The sequence below is a fragment of the Aegilops tauschii genome, chromosome 5 (assembly GCF_002575655.3).
Source record: "Aegilops tauschii subsp. strangulata cultivar AL8/78 chromosome 5, Aet v6.0, whole genome shotgun sequence".
Classification (NCBI taxonomy): Eukaryota; Viridiplantae; Streptophyta; class Magnoliopsida; order Poales; family Poaceae; genus Aegilops; species Aegilops tauschii.
Genome location: NC_053039.3, coordinates 432194496 through 432206758, shown reverse-complemented (window position 1 = coordinate 432206758; position 12263 = coordinate 432194496). Strand labels below are relative to the sequence as shown.

The window sequence follows — 12263 nt, the reverse complement described above, 5'->3', positions numbered from 1 at the left end:
GTGGAAGGAAAAAAAAAACAGAAAACGCGTTTTTTTTTCCTTTCCGAAAGAGGCACGCCCGTGACTCTCGCGAAAGTACAACCGTGCCTCTGGCGAAAGCAAAACCGTGACTCTCGCGAAAAAAAACAGAAAATGCGTATTTTTCCCCTTTCCGAGAGGCACGGCCGTGACTCTCTCGAAAGCACAACCGTGCATCTCGCGGAAGCAAAACCGTGACTCTCGCGAAAGAAAAAAAACAGAAAACGCGTTTTGTTCTTCCCTTTCTGAGAGGCACGGCCGTGACTCTCACGAAAGCACAACCGTGCCTCTCGCGGAAGAAAAAACGTGACTTTTCGCGAAAGAAAAAAAAAAGAAAACGCGTTTTTTTGTTTCCGAAAGGCACGGCCGTGACTTTCGCTAAAGCACAACCGTGCCTCTCGCGGAAGAAAAACCGTGACTTTTCGCAAAAGAAAAATAAACGCATTTTTTCGTGAAAAAAATTATTTTTGAAAAAAAAATTGGTCGAAAAGCTAAGGAAGACCGGAAAAAACCAAAACGTCGAAAAAAGGGAAAAACCGTTTAAAAAGCCGAAAATGCGTGTGAAAAAAAAATCTGGAGGGAGCGTCTAAAGCGCGACACGTGGCGAATAGCTGAGAGCGCGCCAAGTGGCGCTGATCGTTGCGAGGCTCCCGAAGGAGCGCTCGTTAACTAGTTGCTCCCTAGTTTCCTTGGTGAGTACGGTCCGTGTTAGGTTAGATCACGGGATATCTTGAATTCCCTTGCTAGGCCGACTTCAAGTAGAGGGCGTCCTTCATTAAGCATATGCATCACAATTAAACACATCTTCAGAGGCTTGTGAAGAGGTCCGATAGTCACAGCCTTTGAAGATGTGTTGTTGATTGAATCTTAGTTTCGCCGCGAGCATTAATCCAATATGTGGAACGGAGCAAAAGGGCATCAAGTTGCAAACATGCAAAAACTCTACCATGAGCAAAAGCACTATGTGGAGCCGCACTCTATCCAGACCACCCGCAATGAGGGCCTCTCCAACGTAGATGGTCCACCATCTAAAAGAGCGTCAACAAGTTTGTTGGTTACTACACAAAAGTGGTTGGCCGAAATTAAAGTTGCACTGGAGTTCAAAGCCATGCAACTTTAGCGGCGAGTTTGTACCAATAATCCAATAAGAAGCCATCTTTGTCACATTGTTGGTTGAAGTTGAGTGGAAAACCAAAGTGACAACCATCGTTGAGGAGCTTAAAAATGGCCCCAAGAAGATGAAGGAAAACGATGGTCTAGGTCCAATCAATTTGTTGGATTGGATGACAAGGGGGAGCAAAGTGATGGGGCGAACGTACAAGGTATCGTGCCAAATAGGAATCGACTCGTGACAGAAAACAAGTGGGATAAAGAGCGGGTCACGCGTGATCACGCGTCAAGCAAAATGTCCGCCACATGGAGTGCATTTCTTCGCTGAGGAGGTGAAGAAGGAGGATAGGTACAAGATCTTTATAGACGTGCAAAGGAAGAAGATGGAATTCGATCGAGAAAGGGTGAAAGAGAAGTTGAACATAGTGAGGAAGAAAATATAATTGGAGAAATAATAAGAAAAAAACTAAATAGGAGCTTGAAAAGGCGGAGATAATGCAAGGAATTGAACTTCAGAGAGAGAAGTTGAGGCCTACGAACAGAGTAGTTCGGGGTCATGTTGCAGGATACTAGCCTATTAGATGACGAAGGCAACAAGTGATTGATCAACATGCGGAACAGGATCGACGAGCGGAACAATAGAGGCATTTGATTCATTATTGTATCGCCTATGTATGTATGAATTGTTGAATTTATTTGGCATGCCTTGAATTGTGGTTCACTTTTGTGTTCTTGAATTATTATTCGATGAATTTGTGTTATATGATGGACATGCATGTATTTGTCTGAATATGATGATTGACATATGAGCGATGTGATCATCCGAAAGCAGGAGCTGGTAATTCTTGTCTGCGTGCGCGTCCGGTTGTAGATGCTCTTAGTCCACCAATGCGCACGCGAACATTGTACGCATTGCCTGCTCACACACGCATTGCAATGCTGGGTTTTGGAGAAATGTTTTTTGCATGAAAAAATATATCATGCTTCACGTGGAGGCGTAGATAGGCTTCTGCTTCTCGAAAAGGAAAAAAATATGTTTGCTTCTCATGGAAGCACAGTTTTGCTCCCACGAGTGTGCTTCTTGGAAAGGCAAAAAATTATGCTTCCATTAAAAACACGGATTTGCTTCTCATGAAGTTAGAGATTTGTTTTCATGCTTCTCGGGGACAAAAATTGTGCTTTCACAAGAAGCAGAGATTTGCTTCTCGTGAATGCGTAAATTTGCTTCTGCAAGAAGCATAGTTGTGCCAGGGGGTCTGCTTCCACAAGAAGCATAGATTAGCTGGGAGTACAGGTTTGCTTCGGCGAGAAGCACAACCGTGATTCTTTAAAAAGGGAGGATCGCAACCATGCCTCCGACTCCGGTTACTTTCTCCGTTTTTGCCGTCATTTGTCTATTTTTGTTGTCATTTTCTTTGTTTTTGTTTTTACCCTTTTTTATTGTTTTTTGGTTGTTTTTTCTTGAAAGAGAAAGTTCGTCGAAACCTATTAGCATGGAATCAACAGTGATAATGGTTCAGGATTTTGATGTGTGGTTCAAGAGATAAACTTTTTGAATAAATGAATTTAGAAAAAAGGAATACTCTCAGTTTACTACAAGTGACGCACAATTAGTTCACCGTTTGTCAGCGCATGAGAATATGAGAAGGGAAACGTTTGGGGCCGGGGCACCGGCCGAAGCTTCGGCCGGTCCAGTCCACGCGCGCGTGATGCGACCCACTCGCGAGCAACCACCTGGCACGATGGACCCGAGACGACTAGTCCTCCTTCCTTTTCTCTTCTTTCTCTCGCGCATCTCTCTCTTTCTCTCTCCCCGCTGCCATGGTCAACGCATCGCCCCGCGCCGCAGGCCTCCCAGGCGCGCCACCGTTCAGCAGATCTGGCCGCCCTCGACCAGATCCGCGTGCATCGGAGCTCTCCCTACCTCACCGGACCCGGCCACGCCGGAGCTGCAACCAGCCATGGCAGGACTGCACCCCGCGGTGCAAATTTTGCTGGAACCTCGACGTCACGGCGAGATGGCGGATGACCGTTTTTTGCTACAACTGTGTTTTGGTTTTGCTACTACCATAGAGATTTTTTGCTGGAACCGATGGTATTTTTAGCTTCAATCAGAGATGCGCGATAGCTGGGGAGGCTGGTGAGTGCTGGAACCGTTGACAGGAAAGCTTCAACCCAAGATTAAAAATGCTTCAACCGTATATACAGAAAGCTGTAAGCGTTCAGTGCTATCGAGGAAAGCTACAACCGTTTATATAAAATGCTACAACCTTTGATAAAAAAGCTTCAACCGAACGATAGAGAAAAGCTACATCATTCATGAAGAAGATGCAACCCTTTGACAGCCACGACAACGTTTTGCTGCAACCACACAGAATGTTTGCTACTACCATAGACAGTAATTGTTACCACCATTCACGGCGGTGACTGGAAATCAGAAAAGTTGCAACCGGCGACGAAAAAAGCTTCAACCGGCTAGAAAAAAAGCTTCGACCGGCGATATAGAAAGCTTCAACCGGTGACAGGAAACGCAAAAAGCTACAATCGTTAAAACAAAAGCTTCAACCATACATTTCAAAAGCTTCAACCAGAGATCGGCGACGAAAAAGCTGCAGCGGCGAGCCGTTGATGCACATGACTGTTTTCTATGCACCAATGGTGCTGCGACGGATGCTGGAATCGGCGGCCCCGACATTGTTGGACCTGGCGGCCGCCATCACCGCTTGTTTTTTATGCATCTGGTACCTTTTTTGCTGCAGCGGAGACGGCGAGCGGCGGCGAGTGGCGACGGCGAGCGGCAGCATGGCGAGCCACCGATGCGGCGAGCCACGAGGAACGCGGGGTGTGGCAGATGGCGACGGCGGCCAGAGTCAACGATGCGCGGCGGATGAGGAAGACGACGACCGGGTCCACATCGAGCCCGTCCGATACGTGCGTGATCGAGCGGTTCCGCGCGCTCCATGTTAGACAGATCCAGTGGCCCACGCGGGACCGGCCGAAAGTTTCGGCCGGTGCGCCGGCGCCTATTAGCGCCCATATGAGAATGAGTTTTACAAGGGGTAACCCTTAACTAATGATTTCGCTCAGAAAAGCTGCTCAAACCAACATGGGCCTTTCCCGACCAGAGCCAACGTCCTGCCTTGCCTCCGCACGACCTGCCACGCTGCGTTGGCTTGACCTAGGATTGATCACGGGAAAGTATCTGGTGCACAATGCTTGTGGTACTACCAGTGCCCGGACGCTCATAGCGTGTTCAAAAATGTTCCAAATTTTTTGAGAAAAATTTAGCACATTCACACAACATCGGTCTATATTGTCTTAAAATTTCAACTCAAATTCGAAACATTGCTCGAGGTATAAAAATCACAAAATCAACATTAAATAGTACACAACATAAGTTGGGCTTTAAATTTGGCCCGTTATCCCATTGATGCTAAATTTGTCATATTTGTATCTCGTCCAATGTTTTGAATTTTTGATTTGAATTTTTGCGACAACATGGACCAATGTTATGTCAATGTGCTATATATTTTTAGATTTTTTGAAACATTTTCTTAACACGCAACAGCGTTCGGTGCACCGGTGCACCAGATACTTTCCCGCCTGATCGCTCCCCAAAGCTGTTCATAGATTGCACGCCCAAGGAGGTCACGCTCTGTGTGTCCAATAGTGACCTCGACCCACAGGGAAGCCAAATTTGGGCGAGCCCATTTACTGCAGACTGTAGCAACAGCCATTGTAGCGGTTCGGCTCACTTACTATAGCAGCAGGTCTTTTTAAAGTAACATGACATTTCTTCATATTCATTATTAGAACATTTTTTTGGAAAACGGGAACAATTTTTGAGAACATGAATATTTTTTAATTTGCTCAAACATTTTTTAGAAATGCGAACAATTCATGAAAATACGAATATTTTTTGAAATTCTGAATATTATTTGGGAAAACAGGCGTTTTTTAAATTCCAAACATTTTCCGAGAGCGGGGCATTTCTCGTAGTCCGGTAAAGCCAAACAGGAACCTTATGGAAAGTTCGTAAAATCGAATTCGCGCACCATGAGCGCTCGCCTCGCCTTGTCTGTTTGAAAGGGCAGCTATTTGACGCCGAATGCGTGAAGTGAGGTTTTTTGCCTCGTGCCTCCACCGCCTGCGCTTTGCGAGCCCTCTGCACAGCTTGGGCGGCCCTCCTGAGACGCGACACGCAGACGCCGGCACGTCCTCGTAGTAGTAGGTTGTCGCCGCCAAGGACACTATCCGATCGATCTGTCAGACTCGAACACGCTGAAAGGCTGTCGACGAGATCTGTTCCCTTTTCTTTTCTGCGTAATAACAAAACAACGTGACCGCTTCCGAACTTCCGCGGACAGGACCATCTTATCCTGCCGAGAACCTCCACAACTCGCCGATCGATCGCTTCAACCAACGTGCTTTTTGTTTGCGATCGCGACGAATTTATTGGCACCACGGCCAGATCTCACCGTTAAGTGAAGCATGCAACCATAGCCCATGCTTGTTAAAAAAAATCGACCCCAGACCAGAAAATATGTACTAGTAGAATGCACAACTTTTCCCTAAAAAAAAGTGCAGAACATTTTTCTTTTCTTTTAGAAAATATAGTGCCACCAGGAAAAACACGACATACTACAACACTTGTTATAGAACAGAGGGAGTACCGTGCAAAACACGACGTGCTAGACGGCAGGGCAAAGTGCATGTTCACTTCAAGCTAGCTGCTGATAAGGGCATCTCCAACGGCACCTTCAGCAATGTCCGTGGATAGGGGGTCAGTCGCGCGGATGCGAGAGACGGCCATCCGACGCTGGCAACATACATTTGAACAACAATTCAAATTAACCAAATAAAATTTGTTCAAGCACGGCTGGATTTCATATAACAATGGCGGATTTCGTTACATTTGGGGCATACTTCACCTAAAAGCAGTGTTGGTCCGGCTTTGGAGGTGTAATTAATTTACCTAATCTATGATCGCCGGCGCCCGTTTCCCATGTCCGGCCGTGAGCCCCAAGAACTAAAGCTTTGCCTTCTCCAGTTCCGCCTCGACGCTCGCAAGCTCCGCCACCGGAGCCCCGGGAAGTAAAGTTGGCCGCCTCCACGTCGCCGCCAAGCGGCTAATCGGCCGACGATGTTCAGCCCACCATGCTTGGCTTCAACAGGAGGGGAGGAGCGGTGGCCTTTTTGGAACCCGAGCAGCAGCGACCTACCATGCTCTACTCTTCCTCGTTGTCGGCGACGCCCACGGACGTGTCGGCTTTGTGGTCGTGGCGGCATGGCACGTCCTCGACGGAGCCGACGATGTCCTCCACCTCATCGTCGGTCTTGCCCACACCTCGTCCGCCGCCTCATCGAACTCCTTGTAGGCGGCCTCCAGTTCCGCCTGGCGCTCGGTACCGCCAACGTACGAGGCGGATCTCGTGGGCGGAGCGGTACGACTCGAGCAGCGCCGCCTGCTGTGCCAAGTCCATGTCCGCCATGATCTCCCTGTCGGCGTTGAGCCGCTCCTCCGCCTGCTGGTGCTCCTAGAGGAGCAGGTGCTTGTAGGCGGCGGTGGCCTGCGCCTCCCGGAACTGCTCCTCCCACTCTTCCCGCACCATGTTCATATAATGAGCACGAGCCTCGCCGATGGTCAGGGTGCAATGCACCGACGAGTAGGGTGGTGCCGACTTGTCCTCCATTGGGACGTCGTCGGCCTCCGGCTGCCTACCGGACTACCCGCCGGTAGCAATGGCGACCATCTCCTTCTTCTGCTCCGGCGACAGTCTATTCGAGAGAGCTTTGGCGCGCAAGGAGGCCATGGTTCACAAGAGGAGAAAGGGGCCGAAGGAGTATGAATGTGGCTATGGCCGGGGCTGCAGTTTATATAGCGGGTGAGGCGGCAATGGTGGGCAGCAGAGGGACGGACGGGTGACGCCTGAGTAGCCGCTTCGGCAAACGCGTGTCATTAATGCGGGCGGGAGATGGACAACCGGCCGGCTGTCGTGTCGTTTGAATGCAGAGCGATCACGGGAAGCGGCGTGCGTGGCGCTCTCGTTACCGGCGCGTCGCTTCAATGGCGGCGTCAGCGAGAGGTCGCGTCTGCTCTGGCCGGACATGAATGCGGCGCTGACTGTTTCGGGCGGTAAGCGTGCATAGAGAGGGTTTGGGTGGACCAGGCACGGGCGTGGCAGCGGTCTGGACGCCCACAAATCCCTACATTTGTCTTCGGTTTGCGAGAGAAAGTGCATCCGGACCGCCCTGTAGACCGATACAACCCGCGTTGGATGGCACAACACGTCTGGATTCGTGTGCGGGCGTTTTGAGGATGGGCGTTGGAGACGCTCTAACATTCATTTCAGAACGCATATTTGTAAGAGCATCTCCAACAGTCGCGCTATATAAGCGCCGCGCTGAAAAATTTGGGTTTTTTGCTCGCGCGAAATCGCGCGTGCGGGCGGAAACGGCATCGCACGTCGTTTATTTGCTGCGCCCGCTCCGGCGCGCTGCACACTCGAGCGCCCGCTCGCGACTTCCACCTACCCCAATCCAGGCGCTAGCGCCGCCGCCCGCACCACCCCATTTGTTCTGGCGCTTCCCGGCCTATCCCCGCGACGCCGCTGCTTCCTCCGTCTCCCTCTAGTCGCCGCCGCCCTTCGCGCACGCCATTCCTCCGACGAGCAGTGCCCGGCCGCCCACTGCCGCTGGGCGCCCACAAGGTGTTCGACAAAACGCTTGCAAGTTATGCATTGCTTCAATTTCACTTTTTTTACATGAATTTGGTGCATGTTTTTTGTAGTTTTTATAGACTAGTTTAAATTGAACATTGTATATGAGTTCGTCATATGATTCTTCCGAAGAAGAATTTGATATTGAAGGGGAGGAGGATCTTGCAATGATCCTAGCTATGCACATCAATGAAAAACCGAAGCACGGTGGTTCGGTTATGGGTCGGCAGAAAATTTGGAGAGATAAGATCGATGCCGACAACAGATTGATGAGGCACTATTTGTGGATAATCCCGTGTACCCCGAGTCGTACTTCCGGCACCGGTTTAGGATGAGCACCGAGTTGTTCAGGCGCATTGCGGAGAAACTTGCGAGCCATGATCGGTTTTTTCAGCAAAGGAGGAATGCCGCCGGAGAGCTCGGGCATAGCACCTTTCAGAAGGTGACAACCGCTTTGCGTATGTTGGCATACGGTATTTTGGCTGATCTAGTTCATGACCACTTGGCCATGGGTGAGAGTCAAGTCATCATGTGTGTCAAGCGCTTCGCAGTCGGAATTGTGCAAGTATTTGGCCAGGAGTATTTAAGATCTCCCAATGCTGAAGACGCCGCAAGGCTTTTGGAGATGAACAAAGCTCGCGGGTTCCCAGGTATGCTTGGCTCAGTAGATTGCATGCATTGGAGTTGGAAGAGCTGTCCTCAGGCATGGCATAAGCAATTCCACGGCCAAAAAAGGGTTCCACTATAATCCTTGAAGCGGTGGCCAATCAAGAGACTTGGATTTGGCATGCTTTTTTGGAATGCCTGGATCTTTGATTGATGCCAATGTTGTTAATCGGTCACCACTCATGAATAAGATTGTAAATGGTGAACTGCCACCGGTGCAGTTTGTAGCAAATGGCCATACATACAACTATGGCTACTATCTTGCGGATGGTATCTACCCAAAGTGGCAAACATTTATGAAGCCGTTGAAAAAACCGGAAGGTAAGAAAAATCTAGATTTCCACAATGCTCAGGCGACGGCTAGGAAAGATGTGGAGAGAGCTTTCGGGATTTTGCAAGCCCAATTTGCCATTGTGAAAGGGCCGGCTAGATTTTGGGATCAAAAGATGCTTTGGTACATCATGCAAGCTTGTGTGATCATGCACAATATGATCATCGAGAATGGGCGTGGCCAAGATTTAGACTACTCTCAGTATGAGCTCTTGGGACATCCCGTGCGAGTGCGGCGGAGGGTTGCGAGGGTGGCCCGTTTTGTTGCTCCTATCATGACATTCGACGTGCCGGAACGCATGATGATCTTCAGAAGGATCTCATCCAGGAGTGGTGGGCATGGAATGACCATCAAAAAGCATCATGATTTGTATGTTTGATGTTGTGTTGTCGAACTATTTGTTGTATTGCAAGATAAACTATTTGTTTGAGTTGTAATAATAAAATTAAACTATTTATTGTTGATTTATTTTGTTTGTGTTTGATCTTCTTGGTTGTGTTTGGAGTGCATATGTTGTTTGTGCTGAGAGCATGCTCGCTTTTTTTGCAGCGGCTGCTGGAGCGGTTCCCGTGCGCTATAATTTGCAGCGGCTGCTGGAGCAAGCGCTCCTCGCCGCGCAAAAAACTCGTGATTCCGATACTGTAAACGCTTTTTTAACGTACCGCGCGGCTGTTAGAGATGCTCTAAGGGCTGATTATTGATTGCACGCACCCGTGGTTGAGGTATACATTTCAAAACGTAATCAAGCAGTAATCTGATGATAATTGTGACATCCACAGGGAACAACATGATTGAACCAAACCTCTGAAATGAACTGTTTATCCCTGTACTGCACCGTCGTCCCTTTATTCTTGCAAGCACACAAGAGTGACGACTAACAGCAGATTACTTTCGATTTACACATGCGCAAGCAAATTAAGGAGCTAGAGGCGTTTGCCAAGGGAGGAGCACGCAAGGTGATGCGTGGAGGAGGACATGGCCGGAGCTCAGGCCCAGTTCTTGATGTAGCTGCTGTAGTGGTCCTGGACGTTCGCCACGTCGTAGTACCGGTCCCAGAGCATGACGCCGCCGTAGTTGGCCGCCTTCTGCACGATCGGCATCGTGATCTCCCAGAGCGCCTTGGGGTGCAGGTAGCAGCTCGCCTTCTCCGACGCCGTCAGGCCGAGGTGGATCTTGCTGCCCGGGTACGCCGCCGTCCACCTGCCCCACGCGTCCTCGATGAACGCCGTGCAGTCCGGGTAGTCGTAGAACCTCACGTGGATGCGCTCGAAGACCCCCGTCGAGAGCGCCGGCGCCGCAAGCCTGTCCGGGAACGCGTAGCGCGGCGTCGCCGTCAGCCGCGGCGCCTTCCCCCCGCTGGCCCTGCGCCTGGCCAGCCCCCTCGCCAGCCCGTCGTAGTGCTCCGCCGGCCCGCCCCGCTCGATGAAGAGGTCGACGCCGTCCAGCCGCGCGCGGCCGAACGGGCGGCGCACGCCCCTGCGCCTGCCGCCGAGGTAGGAGAACCAGAGGTGGTCGGCGAGGTCGAGCGCGGACCGGTTGGTCGGGAGCGCGTAGTCGCCGCCGAAGCCGCCGATGGAGAGGGAGACGGTGACGCCCATGGACTGGCAGTGCCTGATGTCGCCCCCGATGCCGGCGAGCGGGTGGCCGGAGAGGTCGAGGCGGTACTTGCCGTGGCCGTAGACGTTGAGGAAGGACATGATGACCGCGGTGTAGAGGCCGGCGTCGCAGGCTTCCCTGAGAGAGCCCTCGTCCTTGTTCCGGCCCCAGAAGACGGTGAGCTGGCCGGTCTTCCCCGTGGCGGCGGCCGGAGCGGGGAGGAGGCCGTGAACGGAGAGAACAGCGGCGATGACCAGGAGGGAGGTGGGACTCCGGCGTGTCAGCGCCATTTCTGATTACTACGTACTCAAGGGAGATCGAATTAGCTAGCTGGCTAGAATGTGCTTTATATATAGAAGATGAATTATTGGTTACGGTGCGAGTCGAGATGTGGGAGGTGGCTTTTGATCTCTCGCGATGTGTTGCGCGGCCATAGGTAGCTGGACTCACTTAGCTGGCTTGCCGGCGTTCATGGGGAAATTGTTCCACATATGGGAAGCGCACTCAGCTTGATCGAGCTAGGAGTAGTAGGATAACAATAACATGACTAAGCGGAGCTGAAAAGCACATCGAGGAGGTTACGAGATGAGAAACGGAGCACCGCTCCGGCAATCCGGAATAAATGCATGTCGACGAGTGAGACCGACGAGGACGAGAACAGGCCAACAAGGCAACGTGGTGAAGGTCCACGCATCAATGCCGTTCTTTTCCCACTCACCCAAAGAACACTTGAGCATGTATAGCTTTTCTGCGTTTTGCTTTACTAAATAGTACTGCATGTCTCTTAAAACTAAGGGAGCACCTAAGGATCAACGGAAACGCAGAAAATCTGATGTCAGATTTTTAGACATGACAAATCTGATGTTTTTTATGGCAATTTATATTGACGTAATGATGCCAAATTTAATTCGTAAGCACGGCAATTTTCTATCCTAAAGATGAACCGAACATATTTGCCATGCTCGTCAACTAAACTTGTCATCCTCAATGAATATAATTCACCATGTAAAATGTTCGATTTGCCATGCCTAACAATCAGACATTCGCTGAATATTCAGTCCAAGATCAATTGCCTGATATTTTTATTTGCTTCAGTCAGTTTTTCCCAAAACTGTTGGAAGCAAGGGCAAACCAGTTAAGGTTATTATTTTGCGAGTAACCATTTAATGCCGATTAAGTGCGATTTGCTATCAACTGCTACCTAATTTGATTTTTCATACTTTTAAGAAATTAATGTTGGATGTCAAGGAAACTATAAAACTCTATAGTAGCTTTCTCACCATATACAGTACTAATTTTCTTCGTTATTAAGCACATTTGCAACAATTAATATCCAACTTTGCTACCAATGAAATAAAACTTAAAAAGCTATCTGGTCACCGTTCACCAGGAGGCCAACCCCTCCCTCGCCATTGTACGTATCTTGACGGATGCCCGATGCCACGTAGGTCGGTTGGGGCCGTTCGATGTTTCATGTTTTCCTAGCGAACTTTCCTTTTTTGGCGTAGGTCAGCTGGAGCCGTTCATAGTTTCTTGCTTTCCTTGCAAACATTCTTTTTTTCTCTCCAAAAAATGCAGACCAAGGTGCACGCCGAGGGCACTTAGCACTCGACCACGGAAGGGGAGGGGGGCTGTGGAGATTTGCGTTAAACTCCTATATGTATTATAACCCTAACTTTTGTCATTCGACTTTTTCAACTAGAAAAACCCCGAAAATCCAAAACGGTTTTCCACTTTTTGAAACAAAAAATTGCTATTTTTAGAGAGGTCTTTTTATAAACTTTCCATGTGCATTTTTAATTATAGGTAGCATGGAAATTCTT

At 49.6% G+C, this 12263-nt stretch overlaps 1 protein-coding gene across 1 annotated transcript; it reads right to left on the bottom strand.

The window, feature by feature from the left end:
• Positions 1–9635: 9635 nt before the first annotated feature.
• On the bottom strand, positions 9636–11031 carry LOC109739692 (xylanase inhibitor protein 1). Its single transcript, XM_020298759.3, has one exon. The coding sequence runs from the start codon at positions 10728–10730 to the stop codon at positions 9831–9833; it is 900 nt and encodes a 299-aa protein (XP_020154348.1). The 5' UTR covers positions 10731–11031; the 3' UTR covers positions 9636–9830.
• Positions 11032–12263: the final 1232 nt, after the last annotated feature.